At 44.1% G+C, this 18,193-nt stretch overlaps 1 protein-coding gene across 4 annotated transcripts in view; it reads right to left on the minus strand.

Annotated features, from left to right (window-relative positions):
* Positions 1 to 18,193, minus strand: part of ATP2C1 (ATPase secretory pathway Ca2+ transporting 1) — a 374,199-nt gene that overhangs the window by 37,701 nt on the left and 318,305 nt on the right. For all 4 annotated transcript variants that reach the window (XM_029589345.1, XM_029589348.1, XM_029589346.1 and 1 more), the window contains exons 20-22: positions 12,164 to 12,214; positions 11,456 to 11,622; positions 3,986 to 4,054 (exon numbers count right to left, since the gene is read on the minus strand). In XM_029589345.1, coding sequence (XP_029445205.1) covers positions 3,986 to 4,054; positions 11,456 to 11,622; positions 12,164 to 12,214 — 287 coding nt within the window. The remainder of the gene's footprint in view (positions 1 to 3,985; positions 4,055 to 11,455; positions 11,623 to 12,163; positions 12,215 to 18,193) is intronic.

The raw sequence follows: 18,193 nt of genomic DNA on the forward strand, positions 1-18,193 counted from the left end.
CCTGTAAGGTGTCCAAGTCTGCTCCAATGAAGGATAAGGTTTGAGATGGGACTAAGCAAGATTTCTCGTAATTGACAAGAAACCCTAAGGAAAGGAGAGTGTGAATTGTCAATTTTAGGGAGGATTGAGCAATCTGAGGGGTGGAGGCCCTGATTAGCCAATCGTCCAGGTAGGGGTAGACGTGGACACCTTCCTTCCTGAGGAATGCTGCTACCACTACGAGACATTTGGTAAAGACTCGTGGAGCAGATGCCAGACCGAAAGGTAGTACCCGGTATTGATAATGGTCGCGGCCTACCAGAAATCGCAGATACTTGCGATGGGATTGTGTAATCGCAATGTGGGTATAAGCGTCCTTGAGGTCGAGAGAGCACAGCCAATCCCCCTTTTGCAGGAGAGGGAGCAGCGCGCCCAGGGTTACCATCTTGAACTTTTCTTTTTGAAGGTATTTGTTGAGGGCCCGGAGGTCCAAAATGGGACGTAGCCCCCCTGATTTCTTTGGTATGAGGAAGTACCTGGAATAGAATCCCTTCCCTCGTTGAGAGGAAGGGACGGGTTCTATAGCATTTGATTGCAGAAGAAGGGATACTTCCTGTTGTAATTGAGTCAAATGGCTGGTTAGACTCCATGCTTGAAGAGGCGGGGAGTCTGCCGGAAGAGTTATGAAGTTGAGGTGGTAACCCTGTGCGATAATTGCTAGCACCCACTGGTCTGAGGTGATCTGTATCCAGCGTTGTAAAAAGTGGTACAGTCGACCCCCCACAGGGATGTCTGGGAGTGGGATGTGGCATGTGCTCCGTACAAGGAAGTCAAAGGCCCACCGCAGGCCCAGGAGGTGGGGCTACAGTAGGTCTTTGTTTCCTAGGCTGACGAGGCTGAGGTCTGTTGGAGGATCGAGCAGGACGAGGCCTGGCCGATGGAGGATAGTAACGACGTGGCCGAAAGAACGACTTTTTAGAGTCCTTCTTAGGTGGTTGTTTGGAGGACACCTCAGATGGAACAGATGAAAGTTGTTTCAACGTCTCGTGGTGATCTTTTAATTCTGCCACAATCTGCTGAATTTGTTCTCCAAACAAATTGTCCCCTAAACAGGGTAAATCAGCTAGACGATCCTGGACCTCTGGGCGAAGGTTGGATGACTTTAACCAAGCCCAACGTCTGGCTGAGATGGCAGTAGCTGAAACTTTTGTGGAAGCGTCAAAGATGTCATAGGCCGTTCTGATCTCGTGCTTCCCTGCCTCAAACCCTTTGTTAAGAAGGGCTTGAAGCTGTGGCTGGTATTGGTCCGGCAATGTGTCAGCGTAGTCTTTCATCTGTTTAAGGATGGCTCTGTTATATTGAGTCATGTAAAGTTGGTATGAAGCTATGCGTGAAATCAACATAGCCCCATGATACACTTTCCGTCCCACACTATCCAGGAATTTATTGTCCTTGACCGGTGGAGTGGAAGAGTGTGGCTTTAGACGCTTGGCCTTCTTTTGCGCGGACTCAACCACAACAGAGCGATGATCCAGTTGAGGCTTCTGAAACCCTGGTGCTGACTGGACGAGGTATGTGGAGTCAGCCTTCTTGTTAACTGGAGACACAGATGAAGGAGATTCCCAGTTTTTCTTTAAAAGGTCAAGAAACACCTGGTGAATGGGGATGGAAGCTATGATTTTTGGAGCATCCAGAAATTGGAGCAGTTCCATCATCTGGTGTCTGTCATCGGTCTCAGATTGCATCTGAAAAGGTACAATTTCTGACATCTCCTTTACAAAATTAATAAAGGAGAGATCCTCAGGAGGAGATCGTTTTCTACTCTCTGTAGGAGATGGTGGTGAAGGTAAATCTGTGTCAGAAGATGTATCATCACCCCAGGTATCATAAGGATCATGTGGGGCTTGAAGCCCTGAAGGACCTGGTTGAGGATCCGAAGGCATCGAATGAAACCTTGATGGAATCAGTGCTGCAGGCGGGAATGGCATCGAGGGCTTCGGGGCTGCCGATGGAATCGGTGCCGGTCTTGGAATCGATGGAGCCGAAGGATAGATCGGTGGAGAGATATGCGAAGGCACCGATGGGACCACCCCGGACGGGGGAATCAGAAACGGTGTTTCTCCTGCCGATGAGAATCCTGTCGGAGACGATGGTGTTGTCGGTGCTACTGGAATCACCGATGGAAGGGCCGTTATAAGCGCCTCCATGCGGCGCAGTAGCGGTGCTAGAGCTTCCACCAAAGGCTCGGTGGTCGGTTCCCTCCTCGGTGGCGGAGTCGGTGCCGGAGACGGCGCCGGTGGAGGTTGGAACCTTTGCATCGCCTTCTCGATGGCCTCCTGGACCAGCCGGTCCAGTTCTGCCCGGAGACCAGGGGTAACGATACCCGGCTCGACGGGAGAGGGAGGCTGAGGCAGAGCCGGAGGGACCACCGTAACCGGTGGGATCACGGCTCCCACACCCCGAGGGGGTGAGGGTTTCCTCGGTGCCTGCGAACGAGACGTGGACGGTGCCAGGTCTGACCGAGGCTTTTTAGTCGGTGGCTCGGCTTGTTCAGAGGTCGATGGTTGTGGATCCTCGACGGGCCGAGACTTGTGCCGTCGATGGCGATGCTTGTCCTTCCGATCTCCTCGCCCATCCGGGGAGGGGACAGGAGTCGACGGCCGGGAAGTCATCGATGGTGGACGGTCACCGGAGGGTTGACGGTGGTGGTACAACTTCGTCGGTGCCGGTTCCGATGACGTCGATGCTATCGATGGCGTTGGGGTGGGTGCATGGAAGAGGAGCCCCATCTTCTCCATCCTGGCTTTGCGACCCTTAGGTGTCATTAAGGCACATTTGGTGCAAGTCAGGACATCATGCTCACTACCCAAACACAAAACACAAACCCTATGGGGGTCTGTGATTGACATAGTCCGGGTACAATCCGGACATCGACGGAACCCCGTCGCCATGGCCTAGGGCCAAATTTAGCCGCGGGATCGGTAAGTGCCAACAGGCCTCGAGGGCCAAAAATCGACGGCAGTCGATAAAAAACGGCAAAAAGCTTACCGGATTCCGCGAAGGTGACAAAAATTTGTCGAAGGGAGACCCCTGAGGGGCAAATTTTCTTCGTAAAGAAAAAACCGAATTCCTGTCAGGAACGTGGTAAGAAGAGCTCCTTTCACCGCGTGGCAACTGCTGCGCGGAAAAAAGAAGACTGAAGGGAGACCCCTGCTGGCTGCAGGGTCAGTGCCTTGCTGGGCATGCCCAGTAGGGGCCAGTCAAAGTTCTGTTAAACTTTGACAGAAGTTTTCCGTGGTGGGCTCCATCCTCGATGTCACCCATTTGTGAGGACAACCATCCTGCTTGTCCTGTGAGAAGGAAAGGTACAAGCGAGAAAGATGGTGAAGCCTGGACATATTATCCAGGTACACTAGTTAAGGTTTAACAGAGTATATGAACTGTTAATAAGACTGAGAAGTGAGAACTACAAAGCTAACCAATATTACTTAAAATTAATTGTATTTGCTTATAATCTGAGCAGGTTGCTAAGTAACAGCCATAGTCTACATTAACTTAATACAGTCACAAAAATGAACTATAGGAGCCCTATGGTAGATACATCAAGTTTAATTGGAATTTTCTTAATAGATTCCACTTATCCAAACTATTTTTCTCAGTGTGCAGAAACTGAAATACCACAGCCATGCAGTTCTATCTGTCTGTAGATGGCTTGATTATATTTGGATAGGTAATAGGGGGCTGGGCCCCACCACAGAAATAGTTTACAAGAGAAATATTTTTCCCTTACTTGAAGGTGGGGAAGGGAGGGATTAAAACAAAAAGCAAGAAGCATTTTAGTGGGGAAAGCCTTCACCATGTGCAGTCCCTGTTGAACTCCTTATCTGCAGCCATCAGCGACCTTAAGCTGCTCTTAGCAAACAACAGTTCCATTCAATCTGCATTCATAGGGAATTTGTTCATTAACTAGAAGCTTCTGACAATGCCACTGGTGTTGCAAACTTACGTGCTCAGTTGGAATCTAACAAAGTTTTTTATGTTATTATAAATTCCTTTACCCTCTTCAATTGCAGACCTGTAATAAAAAAACACAGAGAAAATGTCACCTAGGTCTCAATTTCGGTGAAAAAAAAACACACTGGAAAATAAATTCATTTCAAGGACATTGTTGAATTGCTTTCTTATAAGCAGCTTCCAGAAGCTTAATTAAAAGTATTTTGAGTAGCTTTATTTGCAGGTAAATACCAGTCATGCCTACTTAACTTTTAAAATTACAGCTAGCTTAAATATACTGTAATCAACATTTTAATTCCAGCTTAAACATACATCAGCTGACTTTTGAAATCTGTATTAGAATATTTAGGGACAGTGGGTCACAAGATATCTAGAAGTTACGCACAGGGATAGCAGCTAGCACCCTCCATAAAATGGACACTGTCAAGTGATTATATATATATATATATTTATAATATATGCATACATGAGAACATTGCTTTACGTATAGTGAAGAAAATGATAGCTAACTATAATGAAGCAGCTATGATTAGACTATAGTGAAGAAAAATTACAGTTACATATAAAAGACTGCTTTTGCTTAAATACACATCAGAGAAACAGTTAAGTGCTTTGTTTAAGCAAAAATGACTATTGAAGTGCCAAATATTATTATATTCAGAGAAAAAGTTATTTTAGGCTGTTTTGCCTGCTGAGTATTGTGCGCAGAGAGAGAATTAAATGAGGCTGTTTTGTTCAGAAGGGAAGTCTCACTAACAAGCGGAAAAGATGCAAATGTGACAGAAAACTGCATTTAACATATTATGGTGAAATACTATTGTAGATGTATGTCTCTTTTTACAGGGCTTCTTTACCCTCTGCATAGCTTCCTACAGACCAGAGATAAGGAAATGCTTGGAACTCTCATAGTTCACTGCTTCTATCAGAAAGCCTGCCTTTATCAGAAAATGAAGAACTAGCAGAAAAACTACATTTGCTCTGGTAAAAGCAAAGACATGCAGCCCCCACTTCCTTCCAGAGTTGGCTCAGTTGTAACAGACAACAAAGAAAGAACCACACATATCATCAGTATGATCCCTCTGATACCCTATAAAAGGAAGTTAAACAGGAAGGAATGAGGAACAGATAGAAGAGGCTTTGAGCTGCTTTGACCCTGACATCAAGCCGTCATCTCCTGGGACAGACAGACGACACCCCACTTTCAGCAAGAAATACTGGAGGGGGCCAAGTGGGAGACTGGAAATCATCTGATTGCTTGCAAAAGCAACCACCAAAGACATATCCTTATATTTTTCCTTTGTTTTGTTTCTCCTTTAGGTCATTCTCATAAGTGGTCTTATATAAACAAAGCATTTATCATTATACTGTTTTTTTTTCATTACCATTGCTTTTTATTATAATCATTACTTTTACCAATATACACATATATACATATATATACATATACACATATACATATATATATATATATATATATATATATACACACATATATACACATATATACATATATATACACACACACACACACACACATATATATATATATATAAAATAGTATTTTGTGTCATATTTCAATTGAGCAACAAGCAGCACCAAAAGAGTAAAAGATCTAAAAATATTTTATTACAAAACCAAAAACATGTTTTGATTTTACTCAACAGAACTTGCCCTGCACCATTATTCTCAATCACTGAACACCAAATTCCACTCCATCTGTCCTTCTCAGGAAGAGGCAGCCAGGACATCCACAAAGCTAAAAGAGCAAACCAACATATGAAGTTTCAACTAACAAAATATTATTATTCTACAGTTTTTTCCCCTATGTTTATCAAATAACTGAAGACAGATTCCAGAGGGAGGAGTTATCAAATTATTGCCTCAGTTTTGCCCCAATACAAAAATAGTTCCAGATATATTAATAATAATCTCCCACTGTAAATTCCAAGGTAAAACTTTGAAGAAATTGTCTTTCAGTGTTTGATTTCTGTCAATTCTACAGACTTCAAGAATTCATATTATGGTCTGGGTCACGAAAAAAAGAAAAAAGCAACAGCCAGATGAATCACAGTAACCTCTCCAGGTCCTACGTTTGTCGCCATGAGGGCTACAATAAAATCCCGCCAAACAAAGCCCAGGACCACCGCAGCTGGTGGATTCCCCAGGCCTGCCAAAAAAATAAAGGATATCACAACGTAGAGGGTACAATCACAAAAGTTCTCTATCTTAGTCAACAACACACACAGAGAAAATATATACTTTGCAATATTGTTTTTATACGTTTATTCGAACAATTTATGCATCACCACCTACAATTAAAATCTCTCTCACACATATCACATGCAGACCACTTAAAAAACAAATAGTACCCGTCAATATTTGTAAACAATTGTAATATTTTTTTTAACATTCAATATGCTTAATAACACATTTTTATAAATTACTCTTATTTGCACTCTCTTGCTTCTTTATATTGTTCTCATATCATAAAACAATCTTCTTTCCTTTATAATTTCACATCACAAAATTATGGAATCCCCTCTTCTTTTATGGTTCAAGTCCAACAAAGATATCTTCATTTCACCCTCTTTCATGAGGGCTTCCTCAGGGACTAACCCAAAATGATATTTTAACAATATTTCTTCAAATCTCGTCCTTATTCAGCACAATGTAACTTCACCAACTCCAGTCCGTCACTCAATGTCTCTATACATAGTCATTAACTTACAACGGCGATCCTCAAATTTCAAAAAATATCTGTCTCTTCAATTCATGTTAATCCATTGTTTTGTTTTGTTTTTTTTACCGGAACTGACGTCCTTCATCGCCGATCACCGTTGTAAGTAGTGACTATGTATAGAGACATTGAGTGATGGACTGGAATTGGTGAAGTTACGTTGTGGCTGTATAAGGACGAGATTTGAAGAAATATTGTTAAAATATCATTTTGGGTTAGTCCCTGAGGAAGCCCTCATGAAAGAGGGTGAAACAAAGATATCTTTGTTGGACTTAAACCATAAAACAAGAGGGGATTCCATAATTATGTGATGTGAAATTATAAAGGAAAGAAGATAGTTTTATGATATGATGAGAACAATATAAAGAAGCAAAACAGTGCAAAAAAGAGTAATTTATAAAAATTTGATATTAGGCATATTGAATGTTAAAAAATATTACAAATAATGTTTACAAATATTGACGGGTACTATTTGTTTTTAAATGGTATGCATGTGATATGTGTGAGATATTTAGATTTTAATTGTCTAGACAGGTGGTGATGCATAAATTGTTCGAATAAACATATAAAAACAATACTACAAAGTATATATTTTCTCTGTGTGTGTTGTTGACTAAGAAAAATAAGAGAGGCAGAAAAAAGCTGGTGGGTTACTCAGCCATGTCCAGTCATACAAGAGAGCTGAAACTGGCAAGATTCCACAATCCCACCAGCCAAATGAAAAAAAGAATGAGACTGACAAGGTTCCCAAATAGAATGGCCACCTCCCCCAAGATCAACCAAACAGGCTAAACCAGTTCTAGTTTTGCAGTTCTGATTGCATTAGGGAAATCAATGGGAAATATCGGAACTACAAAACTAGCCCTGGGTCAACTGGCAACTCTAATTCTAATATTTCCCTCCAGGTGAGCAGTAGGACTGCCAGAATTCACCCGGCCATGCCAATGGAAGATTAACGGGAGCATGCTGGTAGAGCTTCCTAAGCTGTGAAGCCCAGAGGAGGTAGTCCGAATACTACAGAACCTGCAAAGTAGAGGACTCCCCAACAGCCTTCAGAAAATCAAGAGCTCGCTAATAAGGCAAATGGTAGGGAGCAACACAGGGAAGGCAAATGGAAAGGAAAGAGGAAGGTGGAAAAATAGAAGATGAAGGGGTGAGAGAAAAGTTGAAAAAAGGAGAGAAAGCAAAAGGGGAGGGAGTATTCATTGAGGGGAGAGAAAAGTCAACGAAGGAGTAAGATACGGGTTGGGGAAATAAAACAGACATGGAGAGGGAGTCGACTGGGGAAGTAAGCAACAGATAGGGGTTGATAAAGAAGCAAAAATCTCACAACTCATCAATGTGCAAATCTTAAATTGTTGGTACCAAGGCCTGTATTTTATTATGGCACTAGGTCTCCTTCCTCTTTAAAGATGATTCTGAGAAGAATGGTTTGAAAATCAATCAGATGTGACTGTCCAATTCCACCTCCTTGCACATACATACTACAAATGCTGTAGCTGCCTACACCACACTGCTATGGTATAAAAGCTAGGGATGTGAATCGTGTGCCCGATCGTTTTAACAATCGGGTTCGGCTGGGGGAAATCTGATCATTACGAGATGTGAATTGGAATCGGTTCCGATTCCAATTCACATCACTAATGAGGCCTGCGCCGAAAAAAACCTCCATCCCGACCCTTTAAAATTGCCCCCTTAGCCTCCCCCACTCTCCCGACCCCCCCAAACTTTTTACACATACCTGGTGGTCCACGCTATCAGCTGCGCTAAAAAAATGGCGCCGATGGCCCTTTGCCCATACCATGTGACAGGGCAAAGGTAGTGCCAGCGCCATTTTGAATATTGGCAATACGGCCGGAGGGCAGAAGATCGCTTCCGGACCCCCGCAGGACCCCGCTGGACTTTTGGCCAGCTTGGGGGGGGGCCTCCTGACGCCCACAAAACTTGCCAAAAGTCCAGCGGGGGTCCGGGAGCGACTTCCTGCACTTCGGTCCAGAGAGCAGAGCCAATCCCTTTTTTGAAATAGAGGAAGCATGGTTACCCAGGGATACCGTCCTGAACCGTTCCTTGCGAAGAAACGTATCCAAGTCATGGAGGTCTAGAATAGGAGGTCTAGAATAGGAGGTCTAGAATAGGAGGTCTAGAATAGGAGGCCACCAGTCTTTTTTTGGAATTAGGAAATATCTGGAGTAGAAGTCTTTTCCCTGCTGATTCGGTGGAATCAGTTCCACGGCTCTGACTGACAGAAGGGTTGAGAGCTATGACTTGCGTTTTCCTGTGTGGTCGTCCCAACTCCAGGGTGGATTGGGTGGGAAGTCCAGGGGTATTTTTTAAAAATTTAGATGGTAACCGTGGGTTACAATGGACAGTACCCACTGGTCATGGTGATTGGATGCCAATTTGGTGCAAAGTGGCAGAGGCGGCCCCCCATTGGAATATGGCTGCTGCTCTCTGGAAAAGATTCAAAATCCAGACACGGGGGCAGCTTGTGGAGCTTGTGTAGTTTGGCACTCATGTCCCCTCTGAGGTGCCCAAGCCGGTCGTGCACGGGATGCAGGAGGGTAATATTTGCGTGGCCTGTAGAATTGTTTCTTGGGTTCTCTACACGTGATCCTGTGGGTTGCGGAGGGAACATCTGGGGATACAGTTGACAACTGGCGCAGGGTCTCATGATGGTCCTTTTAACTGGGCCTTTGCATCCTGGATCTTATCCCCAAACAGGTTGTCTCTGGTACAGGGTAGATCTGCCAGTTCGTCCTGCACTTCCGGGCGTAGGTTTGAGGCCTTAAGCCAGTCCCAGCGTCTAGCACTGATGCCCACTGCCGAGACTCTGGATGCTGTTTCAAAAGAATCGTATGCAGCTCTGACTTCATAATTATTTATTTATTTATTTATTTAAAGTTTTTTTTATACCGATTTTCCTGCATAAAATGCATATCAAACCGGTTTACAATGAAACAGAATGCCTGCTTCCAAACCTTTCTGTAGGATGGAGGACAAGGCTTCTTGATGTTGCTGTGGTAACGTCTCTGCAATCTCCTGGACTTGTTTCCAGAGATTTCTGCAATTCGCGATATCAACATGGACCCTTGGAAAATTCTTGGTCCCAACGCATCCACTGCTTTCTGTTCCTTACTGGGAGGAGCAGAGGAATGTGGATGCAATCGTTTAGCCTTTTTCTGAGCTGATTCCATGACTACAGATTAGTGGAGCAGCTGACTTTTTTGAAAACCTGGGGCTTGTTGAACCAGGTAGGTAGCATCTGTCTTTTTATGGACTGGGGGTACCGTACCCGGATGTTTCCACAGGCGGTGTATGAGGTCCAAAAGAACTTCATGTACCGGTACTGCCATTATTTATTTTGGAGCATCTACAAATTGTAAGACCTCCAATGTTTTATGGTGAGCATCTTCCTCCATGACCAGTGTAAAAGGTATAGTCTCAGACATCTTTCTGACAAAACTGGCAAAGGAGAGGTCTTCTAGAGGAGATCTTCGCCTTTTCTCCGGCAGTGAAGGTTCTGAGAGCAAACCTCAGAAGTCTGTGATGAATCATCTGAGGATGCATCGTCCCATGGATTATAGGGACTTTCTCCTTCTCCCGGTGGAGCACCCGTTGGAGGAAGCATGCCAAAGCCGAGAGGGTGGGAAGGCATCGATGGATGCGGCCCTGGCATCGATGGAATCGGTGCCGACATCGGGGCAGATGAGGTGCGCTTAGGTACCAGTAGCCCCGATGGCCCTGGCATGGGCTCCAGCATTGACGGTTCCCAATGTTTCCCTCGGTGCTTGGTCCGGTCTTTCCCCGGCACCGAGAACAATGACGCTGATGTCCTCGATGGAGTCTGTGACGGACGGTCACCCTGTCCACGGTACTCCTGGTGAATCATCTCAGAGGTCAATGGACCCTCCACAGTCGGTGGTGCTTGAACGGGTGTCGATGGAGCAGTATGTTTTGAAGCAAGCAACTGATCCATTTTGTCCAGGCGAGTGCGACGGCCTTTGGGGGTCATTTGTGCACAAATGGGGCATCAACGGAGATCGTGCAAGGGGCCTAAGCACAAAAGGCAAGCATTATATGGGTCCGTTATGGACATGGTCCTCGGTCACTCGGGGCATTTCCTAAACCCGGTTGCCATGTTAAAATTTGGAGGGCGCGCAGTCGGTGACCGTCAGGCACCAAAGCGGTAAACCGCCAGGAACCAACCGCAAGTACCGAAAATAACACTTATCGAGCGTCGGAGGGAACGGAGTGTGAGGGGGACCCTGATGAGAGATTTTTTGAGAAGATAAACTTCAAATAGTTCCTTGAGGAAAGTTGTGAGAAATTTCTCACAGAGCTCCTAAACTGCGAGGCAACAGCTACGCGGAAAAAAAGAGACTGAAGGGGGATCCCTGGTTCTGCAGGATTAGTGGCATGCTGGGCATGCTCAGTGTGCCAGTCAAAGTTCTAGAAACTTTGACAAAAGTGTTCCATGATAGGGCTCCATCTGATGATGTAACTCATATGTGAGGACTACCATCCTGCTTGTCCTGGGAGAATACTTTCTTCATATACATGCTCCCCAAACAAGTCCATTACACTGGTAAATTTGAAGTACATCTCTATAGCATCTTCTGCAGCCAAGATTTGTCTGCCTGGGTCACAGCTGGTTTGCTTATTCTCCTCCCCCCCCCCCCCCCCCCAAATAAAAATAAAACAAACCTCAAAAGAAATAAAACTTACATTATTGTCTGAAAATCATCTTCCACTAAGATCATATCAGCTGCTTCCTTGCATACATCTGTCCCTGTTTGACCCATCGCTACTCCAATGTCTGCAGCCTTCAGAGCTACGGCATCATTAACTCCGTCTCCTGTCATAGCTACTACTGCACCGATATTCTGTAGAGACTGCAAAAAAATAAATAAACCTGAATAAAACAACTGAGAAACCTGCAAAACCTGGCATTAACATTTAAAAGGAATAGATTTATGAATGCGAAGGGAAAAATACAATTACAAATATTGCAGGAAATGTGATTTTAAAAATCCAGTTGTACTGGATTTTTTGCCTTTTTTAAAAATTATTTTTACTTTCTTTAGATTATCACGGTGGACATTGTAAACCCTCATCTGACCAAACAATGGACAAGAAGTTGCTTCCAAATCTGAACTCCTCAGAGTTATTCTAGCATCAGGTATGGAATTCCAAATTAAACTGTCACTGCCCCCACCCCTCCTCCATTCCTTAACCAATGTCATAGGGCAGTAGAACTGATCTACAGGGATCACAAATTAACCAATATTGTTTTCACAGCCACTGAAAATCCCAAACCTCACTGTATTCCATCTTGACATGCTGTAGTTGATTTTATTTCATGTCTCCTAAGATTAAGCAAAAAGCCCTCTGTTACACAGTTTTTCCGGTGGGGAAAGAAAAAAAATTCTGTACCTTTACGATTTTCAGTTTATGCCTGGGACTGGCTCTGTAAAACACTGCAACCTATTGAGAAGAAAATTGAGACATAGGGTAAGCAAGTGAGTTTAAAGCAAAAATAAAACAACTATCAACTTCCAGGCTTATTTTCAGTACTAATCAATCACATGTGCATTTCTGTCCCACATTCTTTAAATTTGACTGAATAAAGATTAGCTGGGCTTTAGATTACATAACTATCTAATACATACGCATGATAAAAGCTGGACATTACTATATAGACATGTAAAAAGAATTCACCTTTTCTTGAAATGTGCCTTTACAACTTATTTTTGTTACAGAAACTGCAATCCAAACAGGAGTGGACAAAAATCTAGCACTGGAATATTTTGTTAGGAAACCACCGTGAAAGACCCTAGACGTCCAAAAGCAGGATTGTTACATTTAGCGGTTTTTAGGCTGGTCTTTACCAGTTTGTCTAGGAGTGGTGAAATATAACATTTTTCTCCTTATTCAATTTTAATGTTTCACTTTTTATATATTAAAGCCAGTACTTTAAAACTAGAAACTAGTTCAATTTCCACAAGAACCTTCTTTGGTGGGTTACTGCTCATTGAAGGTTACTATCAGACTGACACCTTTCTCTAACCATTTATTATTATTCTTGTTCCATCTTATCTAAAAAATCCACTCCAGTGAAGGCTATCTCAGCTAGGAGAGGATATGCTGCTACTGACTGATTGCGAGATCTATTAGGGGTCAAGCTTGAGGAGTGTGTGCCTGACAATGCTGACTCTGTGGCCTCTAGCTGGGAGGCGCCATATCCAGTGTTCTGGACGTGATTGATCCTTTAAAGAAATTTGAACATGCTTGTTCTAAGAAAACAACCTGGTTCTCTTCTGAGCTTCACGCAATGAGACGCTCGCTGTGTAGACATGAACACCTTTGGTGTCAGGTTCAGACTACTGACAGTTCCTATAAGAAGATGCTTGAGGAATACAGGAGAAAGACTGATAATGCTGAAAGAAAATTTTACTCAATGCAACTTTATGTTGTTAACAATCCAAAAGAATTGTTTAGGACTGTGTGCAACCTGACATCTCCCCTTAAAGATATCTCATCGAGTCAGTCAGGTAACTCAAATTCTATCAACTATGATGAGTTTATGACTTTTTTTGCCTCCCAAATCACTCAAATCTCAGCCACTTTCTTGGGTGTCCCCAGCTGGCTCTTAGATTTACCGGAGTCTAACGAGATCAGATGGCCTTTTGAAATAGTTGCTGAATTTAAAGTCATGAAGACAATTTCACATTCTGGTTGTTGTAACCATGTAATATCACCATTTTAAAGTTGATTAACAGAGTTTTTGTTTCTTTTTTGACAGACTATTAACTTTTCTTTTCAGAAAGGTCATATCCCTAACTACCTAAAGCAAGCTTCTGCAAGGCCTTTATTATGGAAACCTCATCTCAACCCTTCTGACCTTGCAAACTACAGGCCTCGCTCTTCTCTCTAATAGCCAATGTCACAGAGTCTGTAGTCATGAAACAGCTGATGAACTTCCTTGATGATTATGGAGGTGTTAGATAACTTGAAGTTTGGTTTCAAAATATTTCTCATCACAGAGATTCTAGTACTCTCCTGTCGATTCACTCAGAAGAGTGTTGGATGCAGAGAACATGTATGTTCTTGTCATTCTCAATATCTCATCCACTTTTGATACCATCGACCACCAGATTCTGTTTTCAACTGAAGCTTACCATGTACACTGCCATAAGAACATAAGGGTCCATCAAGCCCAGTATCCTGTTTCCAACAGTAGCCAATCTAGGCTACAAGTATCTGGCAAGTACCCAAACCCTTAGTAGATCCCATGCTACTGATGCCAGTAACAGCAGTGGCTATTCCCTACGTCATCTTGATTAATACAGTTAATGTACTTCTCCGAGAATGTATCCAAACCCCTTTTAAACCCAGCTACATTAAATGCATGGAACCTATATTCATACATCAGCAGCACAAATATAAACCTTCACCCCTAAACGCCCAATAATGTGTCCCAGAGGTAAAGATATGTTAAATAGAATCAGGGAGACCTGAGGAATACCCAGGTATAATGGTCATGGCTCAAAACTCGTGATTCAAATTCCACCCTCTACCACCTATCTGTAAGAAAAAATTCTATCCATTTAAGTGTCAGCCCGTCTAAATGACAGTCAACCACAAAACCGCATGCTGGTGGCTGAATGTATCAAACGATGCTGACAGATCTAAAAGTACGAAAAAAAACTTGATTGTCCACAGTCCAAAAGCAGCAGCATATCATCTATCAAAGAAATCAAAACCATCTTTGTGCTAAATGCTGGGAGAAAGCCCAACTGTGCAGGATCTAACCACTTTACTTCCTTGACGAAACCCCTAAGCTGACTAACCAATATGAATTCCAATAAGGTTGTCAAAATAGCAAGATTTGACATAGGATAATAAATGGCACTGTCAGCAGGATCTAAATTGGATTTTATGAATAACAGATTATTGCCAACCTTTGGAAAAAGATCTTGTAAACATGAATAACCCAATTTCCCAAAGACAATCCAAAACCTGATTGGGCAAGCCCTTCAAGAGTCAAAAAGGGCGGTTATCCAGCAAACAACCTCCTTTAACTATCTTATCCAGCCATCTTTTCAAGTCCCTAGCTCAACATGATCAAACAATGATAAAGCAGAGTTGTTTGCCTGTAACAGGTGCTCTCCTAGGACAGCAGGATGTTAGTCCTCACACGTGGGTGACATCATCGGATAGAGCTCGGCACAGAAAACTTATGTCAAAATTTCTGGAACTTTGACTAGGCACACTGAGCACGCCCTATACCACGCGGGGGTCCCTCTTCAGTCTTATAACATAGAATTACAAAAAAATGAAAAATATAATGAGAAACCCAACTCTGCGGAGTGGCGGGTGGGTTTCATGAGGACTAACATCCTGCTGTCCTAGGAGAACACCTTTACAGGTAAGCAACTCTGCTTTCTCCTAAGAAAAGCACGATGATAGTCCTCACACATGAGTGAATCCCTAGCTACAAGCTGCTCCTCAATCCAGAAGGGGACCAACAGACCACCAATCAGGTGCCAACAGGCATAACAACCACAGTGCTGTTGGTAACAAAGGAGGAGTCAGCCTGAATCCAAACAATGGGCCCTAGGCAGGGAGAGTTGAGGACAGACTGGGCCCTAGGCAGGGAAAGTTGAGAACAGATTGGCCAAACCTATTGTCACATCAGCCATCCCTATCCAGACAACAGTGAGATGCAAATGTGTGGAGAGATCTCCATGTCACAGCCTTGCAGATCACCTCCATGGGAACTGTTCACAATTCTGTCAGAGCCACTGCATTGCCATGGCTCTGACAGAATGATCCTTGACATGACTCTCAAGAAGCAGTCCTGCCTGGGTATAACAAAAGGAGATGCAATCTGCTAGCCAATTGGATAGTGTCTGTTTGGCAACGGCAACTTCCAACCTGTTCCTAGCAAAAGAAATAAAAAGTTCTTCTGTCCGCTCTTGCAGTCCAAACTGTGCAGTGCTCATTCACCGTGGTGCGAATGGGACCTGGGAACGAATGTTGGCAGGATGATTGACTGGTTAAGATGAAAATCCATTACCACCTTAGGCAGGAACTTAGAGTGTGTATGCAAGACCACCCTGTCATGAAAAAACTTAGTGTAAGGTGAATAAGTCACTAGACACTGGAGCTCGCTGACCCTAAATGCTGATGTGACCGCCATCAAAAATATGACCTTCCACATAAGATACTTCAGATCACAGGAGTACAGTGGCTAGAAAAGGAGCTTTCATCAGCTGAGCTAGCACCGAATTGAGGTCCCAAGACACAGCAGTAGGCTTTAGGGAAGGCTTCAATTGAAGTAGGCCCTGCATGAAACGTACAACTATAGGTTATACAGAGATGCATACCATCTACATCCTGGTGATATGCACCAATTGCACTAAGATCAACTCCATCGGAGTTGGTTTTTAAGCCAGACTCTGATAGGTGTATAAGGTAATCAAGCAGTTTTTGTGTGGGGCAGGAGAATGGATCCAGGGCCTTCTGTTCACAGCACACGGAAAACCTCCTCCACTTCAATCCATAGGACTTTCTAGTGGAAGGCTTTCAGGAAGCTACCAGGACCTGAGACACATTCTCAGAAAGATTGAGTGGTTGCAGAATTAACAGCTCAGTATCCAAGCTGTGAGCAACAGAGTCTGGAGGTTGGGATGCCGCAGTCTGCCTCGGTCTTGCATGATGAGCTCTGGGGAATTCCCAAGACCGATCGGTTTCCGAATGGACAACTCCCAAAGGAGTGGAAACCAGACCTGTCTTGGCCAATGAGGGGCTATGAGGATCAAAGTCCCTCTGTCCTCGTGAAGCTTCAAGAGAGTCTTCGCCACTAAGGGAATCGGAGGATACGTGTAGAAGACCCTTGCCCTAATGTAGGGCAAAGGCGTCAGAGGCTGGTTTGCTGTCTGTTCTGTACAGGGAGCAAAACTGAATCACCTTTCTATTGCAGAGGGATGCAAACAGATCCACATCGGGGAAGATCTGGTTCACCACCCCCTGGTCTAGAGACTACTTGTGAGGTCTGAAGGCATGACTCAGTCTGTCCACTATCACGTTCTCCATTCCAGCTAGATACATGGCCCTGAGCACCATCCCTTGAGACAAGGCCCAGGACCAGATCTGGACTGCTTCCTGACATAGGAGATACAATCCCGTGCCTCCCTGCTTGTTGACATACCACATAGTATTTGGTTGTCTGTTTGGATCAGGACAAATATGTTGGACAGCTGATCTCTGAAAGCCCATAGTGCGTACCTGATTGCCCAGAACTCTAGGAAATTGATTGGACAACATACTTCCTGAGCTGACCAGAGGCTCTGGGTGTGGAGCCCCTCTACATGAGCTCCCCACACAAAGGTAGATGCATACATAGTAAGGACAATTTGGGTAAGGGGATTTTGAAAGGATACCCCGTTCCAAATTTGCGAGTACCTGCCACCAGGACCGAGAGTCCCAGAGAGACAGGTTGATTCAGATGCAATCCTGCAGGCTCTGCGGGGCCTGGTGCCATTGGGACCTCAGGGTCCATTGGGCTCTACGCATGTGCAAATGTGCCAAGGGAGTAACATGGACGGCTGCAGCCATGTGGCCCAACAGCCTCAACATATGCCGAGGTGACACCTGCTGGCTCTGATGAATTACTGCCGCTATGCACATCAAGGTGAACACCCTGGACCACAGCAGGAAGGCTTTTGCCTGAGCCATGTCTAGCAGGGCTCCTATGAAGTCCAATCAAGGTGACGGGCTGAAATGGAACTTCATGTAGTTAATAACGAACCTTAGTGACTCCGACACCCTGATGGTCAAGTGCATGGACCAAGTGCCTCCTGCTGAGAAGTGCTCTTGACCAGCCAATCATGCAGGTAAGGGAACACATGCACTCCCAGCCTGTGAAGGTACAGCCCCCACCATGGCCAGGTATTTTGTGAAGACACATAGGGCCAACACCAGTCCAAACGGCAACATTGTACTAGAAGTGCTGTTTTCCCACCACAAATCTGAGATACTTCCTGTGACTTACTTGTTCAAGGCCCTCAGGACTAGGATGGAATGTAGTCCTCCTCTGATCTTTTTGGAACCAGGAAGTAGCAGGAGTAGAATCCCTTCCCTCTTTGCCTTGGTGAAACAGATTTGACTACTCTAATTGTTAAGAGGGCGGAGAGCTCCCTTTTTAGTACCTCCTGTTGCATGACTGGTTCCCAAAAAGGGCACGAAGTGTAATTTGTTGGGACACCCAATGGGTTTAATTGGTACGCTTGACAGACGATGGACAAAACCCACTGGTTCAAGGTTATACTGGGTCACTGATCCATGAAGACTCTCGATGATGTCTCAAAAACATCATAGGTTGTGCGAACCTCATGTTTTCTGTAATCCAGGCCCTTATGCACCAGCGACATTTATTTATTTATTTATTTAGCAGTTTTT

This window comes from Rhinatrema bivittatum, chromosome 2, assembly GCF_901001135.1.
Source record: "Rhinatrema bivittatum chromosome 2, aRhiBiv1.1, whole genome shotgun sequence".
In the NCBI taxonomy this organism is placed as follows: domain Eukaryota; kingdom Metazoa; phylum Chordata; class Amphibia; order Gymnophiona; family Rhinatrematidae; genus Rhinatrema; species Rhinatrema bivittatum.